The following is an 8923-nucleotide window of genomic DNA, read 5'->3' as shown; positions in this document are numbered from 1 at the left end:
GGGCGGGCAGGGGCGGAGGAGCCGGCTCAGCCCAGACCTGCCCGCGGGAGGGTGGATTTGCCCCTTGCTGCTTCCCCCCCCTCCCCAGAACTGCTGCCCATGATGGTGCTGCCACCCCCCTTGGCAGCTGGGACAGGATCCATCCGGCGGGGAAAACAGCAAGAATGAGTTCTGGCTGCTTCCCAGCCCTGTCAATCAGTTGGGAACCCTCACCTTTCAGAGCCCGGGGCTCTGCAGCATCCTCTGCTCTCCCTGTCTCACCCCCCCTGCCTCAGCAATTCGGTTCCATTGAGCAGCAACAGCCACGGGACCTTTCCCATTTCCATTATTTTTCTCGCCTAGTGCTGCAGGTGCAAACCATGACTTGGGCCACGCACCTTCATCATCCTCTTTTCCCACTGCCAAGCACCGAAGTTGCTGAAAATCCCACCTGGAGAGGCTGCAGTGGCCAAGCTGAGCAGTGGCCAGCCACTCAATCCCCTTTAATGCCGGGCCTTCCCAGTCCCAGGACAGCCAGGCACAGGTGAGGACCTGGGCTCCAGCAGCCTCCTCCAGCCCCAGGATCCCCACCCTGTCCCAAGGGAGCAGGAAAATTACCAGTAAAACGACCACAAATCAAAGCCAGCACAATCAGGAGGTAAAAATTATACTTTTATTTTTCATTCGAGTAAACCAGGAAGAGAATCGGTTGGTTTGTTCCATCGGGTGGTTCAGTTAAAAAGGCCAAATAACGTTTTTAATTGGTGGGAAGGAGGACACGAGGACAAACCCCAATCAAGCGACGGATCCAGAAGAAAACACGTTCTAAGCTCAGCACTGAGATGCAACCAGGGAAGCTGGGATGGACAAAAATCTATTTTACCACGTGATGAGAAGCAATTTAGCTTTGAATTTTTCCTTCCTTTTTTTTTTTTTTTTTTTTTTTTTTTTTTCCTTTCTCTTTTTTTTTTTTTTTTCCTATTTTATTTACTTATTTATTTTAAATACAGGTTTAGGTGCTCTTCAGCTATGAAAAAAGGCAAAAAAGTGCATAAGTCGAGAGAAAAGGCAGAAATCAAGCAGTAAGAGGTTTGTTTTCCCATGGCAGGGGAGAAGGGGCAGGGCGTGGGAGGGGAGAATCAGGACAATGGTTCCAAGGTAGCATTAAAAAAAGGTCTGTATCCCAAAACGGAATTGCCTGTGTTATTTGGTCCATTAAAAAACGGTTTATTCACATTGATACTCCCCCCTCCCCCCACTCCCAGACAAGAATGTGATTAAGAAGAGGATTAGCAGGGAGACAGGGATCCCCCCACCCAGCCACCCCCTCTCTCCTGCTCTTGTGCTCACTTGTTTTAGCACCAACCGGGATTCCCATCCCGGAAAGCCCATCCCGGCTGCTTCTGGGGTCCCTTTTTCACCTCGAGGGGACGACAGTGCCAGGAGTCCCTGTCACTCTCCCTCCTCCCCTTGCAGCCGGCTGGGGATCGAGCCAGGAACAAAACGTTTCCCTCTACCTGGCTCCTGCCCTCCCGGGGGTCTCTGCCCTGCCAGAACCCCACATTTGCTCCAGCAGCCGCCGACTGGGGTCACCCCAACCCCGGCACCATCCATGAACCAGCCCTGCAGCCCCGGGTGCTTTGAGAAAGGGACTGCGAGGTGGTGGGATCCTCTCCCCAAGGACCCGTCCCCAGGGAGAGACAAGGAATGTCTGGACTCAGCCGCTTTGGTCCCTAGATTCCCTCACTTCCTTTGGGAATAGCAAAGAAGGCAGCAGCTTCCCCCTGGAAGCGTCCTGGCCCCGTGGGGCAGCCCGGCAAGGGAACAGTCCCCTGGGGCTGCCTGGTCCCCATGGGCTGAGCTGGGAGAAGAGCACCCTGCTCCCACCCTCCCTGCTTCCAGTTATTCCTGCCCCTGTCCAGCTCCAGCACCTCCGGAGCGTGAAGGAGAAAGGGACAGGGACGTGCTTTGAGATTTTGGTCCACAACCTTGATGCCAAGTCAAAGGTAGCCCCAAAAGCCACCACTGCTGGGGACAAGTGAGAGGTGCAGGGTGGCTCAGGGGGACAAAGCCCCGTCTCTGCCACTCAGGAGCAAGCTGTGGAGGGGACAGTTATCCAGGACTGTCCCCACTGTGGTGGCAGAGGGGAAGGATCTTTCACACACAGCTCAGAAGAGGCACAGGGATGGGGGCTGATCCTGCTGGCTCCCCAGACCCACCCACCCAGTGGCTGGGGGGGGCTCAGGAGGGTCCCAAAAGCCCTGCAGCAGTGAGAGAAGAGTAGGAAAGAGTCTGGGTGAATCTAGGGGGTGACCAAGGCAAAGAAAGGAAGGGGCTGCCCGACAGGAGGGGCCCAGGGGACCCCCAGACTCAAAGAGAGGAAGCTGGAGATGCAGGAGAGATGGGAGGTCACAGTGGAGGAGGGAGGAGCCCGGCCCATCTCCAGCCCTTGGGCAGCACCAGCAGAGCTGTGGTTGCTCCTTTCCCCAGGGCAGCAGAGCCCGGGCTCAGCTCCAGAGGGATGGGGGAGATGGATCAAGGCAGCCAGAGCTCCAGGGAGAAGCAGCAGCAAGAGCCACTTCCAGGGCTGTCCATCCAGAGCAGCCCCTCAAACCCCCACGAGAAAGATACATTTTTGTTGCAGGATTTTTAGCTGCGACTGTTTTCCTGTTTTGAGGCCTGAAGGGAGCAAAGACTGAACGGAAACGCTGCACGGAGGAGCTGGGAGACACGAGGGGATGAGCCAGCCGTTCATCCAGCCCTGCCCTCCTCCACGCAGACATCGCTGCCCATCCCCACCACAGCGGGGGGAATTTGGTCCTAACAGATGTGTCTCCTCCTCCCTCTGCCGGGATCCCACCAACCGGCTGCTTCCTGCAGCCGGGAAATGCTGGAGCACCCCGGGGGGGCTGGGAGAGGGAGGGAGACCAGAGGAGAAGGAAAGCTGTGGTGGTTTGGCCTCTGGAGCCCCCAGCACCCTCTGCAGATAGTCCCCCAGTCCCGACAGGGCTAGAACAAAGCTAAATTGGCAAGATAAACCGGAGGCAGCTGTGGGAACACTGGGATGTCAGGAGGTGGCTCTGGCGGGCAACGGCAGAGCCGATGGGACAAGGGACACAGGGAGAGAGAGAGACACACACAGCAGCCACGTAGTTGGCGGGGAGCATCCCCGTGTCGCCCGTGCGCTCCACCGTCCCGTACATCCACCCGTCGTCGATCTGCTGCACGTTGATGATGGTGTCCCCGTCCTGGAACGAAACCTCGTCCTCGTCGGCCGCGTTGTAATCGTAGACGGCGCGGAAACGCTTCTGCGGGGAGAGGGGAGTCAGGGGGCTCTGATCCCGCCCCCCCGAGGCGGGCAGAGCTGCCATCCGTGGGGAGGGGGCAAGGAGCCCCGCTGAGCCCCCCACAAGAGCCGCGCCAGATGTGGAGGTTTCCACCCAGCATCGCACCCCTGCCAAACGGCTCTTCCCCTTGGCCAGGGAGGGGAGCAAGGGGAGCACACGCTGACCCATGGGGGTGGGCAGCGAGGGGCTGGAGCTGGGGTGGGCTCTCCCGGCTGTACTCACCCCCCCTCCAGCAGGAGCGCTGCGCTGTGTAGAGGCCGGTGCCGCCGGCTCCTTGTAGCCGTAGGACTGGGATGGCTGCTGCTGCTGCTGGTACACTGGGGAGGGGGGAAAACAGGTCCCTCAGCCCGAGCTGGGACGTGGGGGGACACACAACCCCCCACACACACACAAAGAAGAGCTGGCTGCTGGCCCAGCTGAAACACGCAGAGCAGAAGGAGGTGCCTCCAGCCTTACCCGGGTTGCTGGGCGGGACGTGGTGGGACGGCGGCTGCTGCTGCTGCTCTGCGGGTCTCCGGTAACTGCTGCTCTCCTGGGAGTTCCTGCGCTCCAGCTCAGCGCCCTCGCTGGGACTCGGGCCCATCCTGCTCCTCTCGAACTCTTCGTGGTATTTTATCTGCGGCCACAGGAGAGGCAGGAGGGTCAGAGCACGGCAGGGACAGCTCTGCAGCCCCAGCAGCTCCTGCAGCCCTTTGGTGCCAGCAACGTCACCCCGGCTCCCTTCTTTTTGCCACCAAGGTGGCATTAGCCACCTCACAGCCTCCCTAGCAGTCCCAAGGGGCTTCTTCCCACCCATCTCCTCGGGGATGTTTGCTCAGACCTCTTTGTGGCACAGAAAGGAGAAGGTTTAAGTGTCCTGTGGGTGGCATATACCAGGTGTGGGTGAGATTTAAGACCAGGTTCCCAGCCCACGAGGCTGCAGGAGCACGGGCCAAAAGCACCTTTCAGAAGTCCCCCCAACACGTGCTGAATTCGAGGTGCAACTCCCCAGCCCACGGCTGGGTACAGTGGGTGCCATGGAGGTACCACCTCTTGCTTTAGTTGAAGTGTGAGGGGGCCTCGGGGGATTTTGTTGAAGGAGACTCAAAGCAGATGCCACCAACCCCCCCCCCCAGCTGCATTGGCCTGAGCCTGCCCCCACAAGCAGCACCGAGGGGAGGGAGGGAAGGGTTAACCCACCCGTGTGGGTGTAAAAATTAATAGCTGCTTGTGTTAATGAATGTCTTGCCATCAGAAAGCACCTGGAGCCCATTCATCTGCTGGTTAAACAGTTACTCACTGAAGGGCACTACTGCTGGCTCCCTGCACAGGCAGGAGGCAGAACCTGGAGCTGAGCCACCTTCCCGGGAAGGAGGAGACCCCCGGGGAGCACCTGCTCCCCCCCAGGGAGCACTCTGCTCCCCCCGAGGGAGCCCGGGCAGGAGAGCACGTCCTGGAGCTCCCAGGCTCCGGCTTTGCACAGCTCCCTTGCCAGGAGGGTCTTCCCTACCCCAGAACTGCACTGTCCCCTCCGGGGGAGCGAGGCACCGGCGGCCGAGCCGGGCTCTCCGCGGGGAGCAGGGCTGGGCTGGTAAAGTGGGTCACTGCAACCCCCGGCTGGCAGCCAGATGCCCCGGGGGAAGCTGCTGAAAGCAGCTGCCACGGCTGGGAGAGGGTGCAGGGCTGGGCTCTCTCTCTCTGCTGTTATTTAGTGCCCCCAAACCCCCACAGATTCAAATCCGAGTGGGGCTTTCCCCAGCAAAGGCGACAGCTCAGCAGCAGGGACCTGTGCTCAGCTCCTGCCAGCTCAGAGCCCTGGAGAAGCTGCTTCCGAGGGGAAAATCTTCCAGCCGGGTCCATTTCCCAAAGCCTCCCCCAGCCCTGGCTGTCCTGGTGAGCAGATAAGGCCCCGCAGCTCCCACAGGAGAGATCTGGGCTGCACAATGGGATCAAACCAGGGAACAAACACCCTCCTCCCGCCCCGCTGGGCATTCCCCTGGCTGTGGAGGTGAGGCAGGATCCTCCCTCTCCCTGCAAGCCCAGACCCTCCTCCCCTGGACACCCCGGGATGCTGAAGGATGGAAAAGAAGGAGCAGCTCAGGGTTGGGAGCAGCTCCCAGCACCGCAGGACCCGCGGATGCCCGAAGTTTTCTCCTGCCAAGCTGTGCTCCAGAAGGGGTGTTCCTTGTCGAGGTAACACCAAGGCAAGCAGAGCCTGGCAGGGACAGTCACAGCTGAGGAGGGGCAGGAGGAAGAGCCCTTGGCCGGGGCTGGTCCCAGCGAGCCCCGACCCTGCACCGGGTCACAGGGACACCCAGAGCTGGACGGGACTGTTCCTGGTCCACATCTGTCCCCACCAAATGCCACTCCCTGCTGCTCCCTTCTTTGCTTCTCACCATCAACTTGAGCACCTCAGACTTGGATCCCCCTGCGGATCCGGCTGCAGCTCCTGCCAGCACAGAGGGGCTGGGAGAGGGGCAAGGAGGCCACAAGATGCCCCCACAAACAGGTTGGAGAATTAACCCTGCCAGGCCCTCAGGATGCTCGTGAGCAGCTGCCAGAGCCTCCTCAGCCCCTGCCAGCAGGAGGAAGGTCCTGGCAATGCCACACGCAGAGGTGAGTAGCTACTCACGTTGCTGATCTGATCCTGAGTCTTTTTGATTCTCTGCAGCTCCGGGGTGTCAGCCACCACACTGAAGCCTTTCCCCTTGTTCTTCTCAAACTCCTCCTTGTAGCGAATCTGGGTACAAAGGAAAAAAAAAGAAGAGATATTTAAGCCCGGGGAGAGCTGGCAGACCCAGCAGCTGGCTCCAGCAGCAGCCCCTGGCCATGCCCCGTGTGCCTCAGAAGATGCAGCAGCACCAAGACACGTCCCGTGGAGCAGCTGACCCATGCCAAGCAGCCACCTGAGAGCCCCCAGGATCTTAGGATCTCCACCCCAACGAGAGCATTTCCATGTTCTGCCCCCTCAGGGAAGGAATACACCCTGCAGACCATAAGAAAACCAGAGGGTAGAGGCTGGCAAAACACAAGCATCCTCATTTCTGTCAGCCAGACACTGACACGACATCCCCTCCCATCACACCCAGCAGCTGCCAAATCCTGGTTTTCTTTTTTAACGTAGTTCTACACAGCTTTAAGTGGGGTTTCCAGCTCCTCCAGGAGGGAGTTAACACCACAGCCACAGCCCAGATGTGCTCTCCTGCTCCTCAGCTCTCGGGGCAGCTGGACCTAATTCTGTTCCCACCCAAGTCACCCAGAAGCAGAAGCAGCTTCTGCAGAGGCTGAAACCCAATGGCTGAGTTGAGGGCTCCAAAAGGGAAGGAAGCAGCGTCCAGCTGCCTGGCCAGCACTGACACAGCTAATTTTTAGTGGCCAGAAAGACACACTGTTTTCATGGGGGAGGGAAGGAGATGTGCAGACAGACACTCTGACCTCCTTCATCCTCTCTGCCAGGGTCTGGCCCTGCACCCTTGGCCATCAGGAGCTGCCCCTGCCCATCTGGGCAGCTTTAGGGACTTTGACCAGTGACAGCCTGTAAACATGCAGCTCAAGCTGCCCCTCCCAGGGATTCTCCTCCCCAGAGCCCTCCTGGTGCACGGCAGAGTTGTGTGTTGTCACTGCAATGAAAAGGTCACCGACTGCTTCTCACGCAAGCAGATCCACCCTCCGGGTCCCCGCGGAACCGGCGCAGGCGCAGCAGCTCGGGCGGGCAAAGGGGGAGACAATGGTCACCCAGCTGTGGGCAGGGGACACAGGAGCCAGCAGTGGGACAGGCAGGGACAGAACTGTTGGAGCAGCAGAGCAGGAACTGCCTTTTATGGCTGGGAGAGCAGCTGATGCATCCTGAGCAGGAGCAGGGAAACGCTCACCCAAGATACATCAAACCAAATCACAGATGGTTTGGGTTGGAAGGGACCTTCAAGATCATCTAGATCCAACCCCCCTGCATGGGCAGGGACACCTCCCACCAGCCCAGGCTGCTCCAAGCCCCATCCAACCTGCCCTTCAACACTGCCAGGGACGGGGCAGCCACAGCTTCCCTGGGCAACCTGGGCCAGGCTCTCACCACCCTCACAGGGAAGAATTTCCTCCTCATGTCCAACCTCAGTCTCCCCTCTTCCAGTTTAAAGCCATTCCCCTTCATCCCATCATTCCCTGCCCTTGTAAACCAGTCTATGATTCCATGGTTTTAAGATGCCAAAGCACAGAGGGACACGAGACACTGATGTCACAGAAGTCTCCTTTTGCTTGAGAGAGAAAAAAAACAACAAACAACCTAAACCTCCTGCTGGCCGGGGTGAAGAACACGGCCTGAACATCACCCACCAGGAAGGAGCAGCCTCGAGGTGTTAACCATGGGGCAGGAGGAACCAAAGGCTCCCAGAGCTGTGACACACAGCCAGGCTGGGGATCAGGAGGGGCTGAGTCAGCAGAGGGGCTGGTTCTGCCTCTGCCCCTTCCCTGCTCTCCAGAAGGGCCCCGAGCTCTGCAGCCTGGCCATGGGGCACTGTCCTGCTGCTCTCCCCAGAGCTGTGCTGAGGAGAGGAGGGGTTTCCTGCAGCCTGAAGCTCAGCCAGCCTTGGAGTGGGGGTCCCAAGATGTAAGAAACCCAGGCTTGGAAGCTAAGGAGTCACCAGGTCAGGAGCTCATCACAAGGCCAAGCAGTTCCTTTGAGAAGTTCTGTATTTTTACCCTCTCAATCCCACCCTCCTCCACCTCTCTTGGGTTGGTTTGTTGTTTTTTTTACCCCTTTGACTTTCAGGATACAGGAACTTGGCCTCAAAATCCTGCTGTGCAGGGATGTCTGGGTGCAGGGGGCTGAGCTGGGGAAGGGGCTGGTACCTGGGGCAGGTCCAGCCCAAAACATCTCCAGGGCTGCTGCCCCAGCACACCCAGCCAAGGGAACCAGAGCATTGCCCTTCACCCACAGCCCGTGTTCAGGAGTGGAGAGATGGGCAGGACTCTATTCCCACCTCATCACATACCATTAATATAATTAATATCATTATAAATAGTATTAATAGCATGAATAATATTAATACTACTATTAAGAATAGTATAGTATAATAGTATGTTATAATAATAGTAAAGTATAATAATAGTATATTAATAATAGTAGTATTAATATTAATCAAGTGACATTTACACTACATAATAATATTAATATTCAATAATAATTTTATAATTAATAATGTAATGATAATGCACTATGCAATATATTAAGAATATATTCTATCTAAATAATATCATCAAATAATAAAAAATGATATGACAACATAATTCACACTGCCAAATTTAAGTAAGTTATTTATACTATATGAACTTATTAAAATTATATCCTTGGCAATGAATATATAGTTAATTGTACTATAATCACATGAATAGCTTATGTCCTGAGTTATTGATCAGGTACTAATGACTGCAACAATAACGATCACGGGTCCACAGTTTTCCCCAGAGGAGCTGCTCCCTGTGGATGTGACAATGTCCGTGCACAGCCTGTGCAGAGGGAGCTGGGGAAGTTCCCGTCACCCCTTCCCTCACCAGCAGCTCCCCGAGGTGACAGGCACGGGGCTGCGGGGGGGGCAGGGGGGGGGGACCCGCCCCCGCACCCC

General features: G+C 57.2%; 1 protein-coding gene across 1 annotated transcript in view; it reads right to left on the bottom strand.

The window, feature by feature from the left end:
- Positions 1–991: 991 nt before the first annotated feature.
- The window catches only part of LASP1 (LIM and SH3 protein 1), a gene marked incomplete at its 5' end in the record, with an annotated part of 53927 nt that continues 45995 nt past the window's right edge, over positions 992–8923 (bottom strand). Inside the window, 5 exons of the mRNA XM_009993774.1 lie at positions 992–1006; positions 3120–3287; positions 3549–3643; positions 3783–3942; positions 5938–6045. Coding sequence (XP_009992076.1) covers positions 992–1006; positions 3120–3287; positions 3549–3643; positions 3783–3942; positions 5938–6045 — 546 coding nt within the window. The remainder of the gene's footprint in view (positions 1007–3119; positions 3288–3548; positions 3644–3782; positions 3943–5937; positions 6046–8923) is intronic.

This window comes from Chaetura pelagica, unplaced genomic scaffold, assembly GCF_000747805.2.
Source record: "Chaetura pelagica isolate M959 unplaced genomic scaffold, ChaPel_1.0 scaffold1843, whole genome shotgun sequence".
NCBI lineage: Eukaryota > Metazoa > Chordata > Aves > Apodiformes > Apodidae > Chaetura > Chaetura pelagica.
Note: the sequence above shows the minus strand (reverse complement) of the source record. Positions and strands in the feature narration are given on the sequence as shown.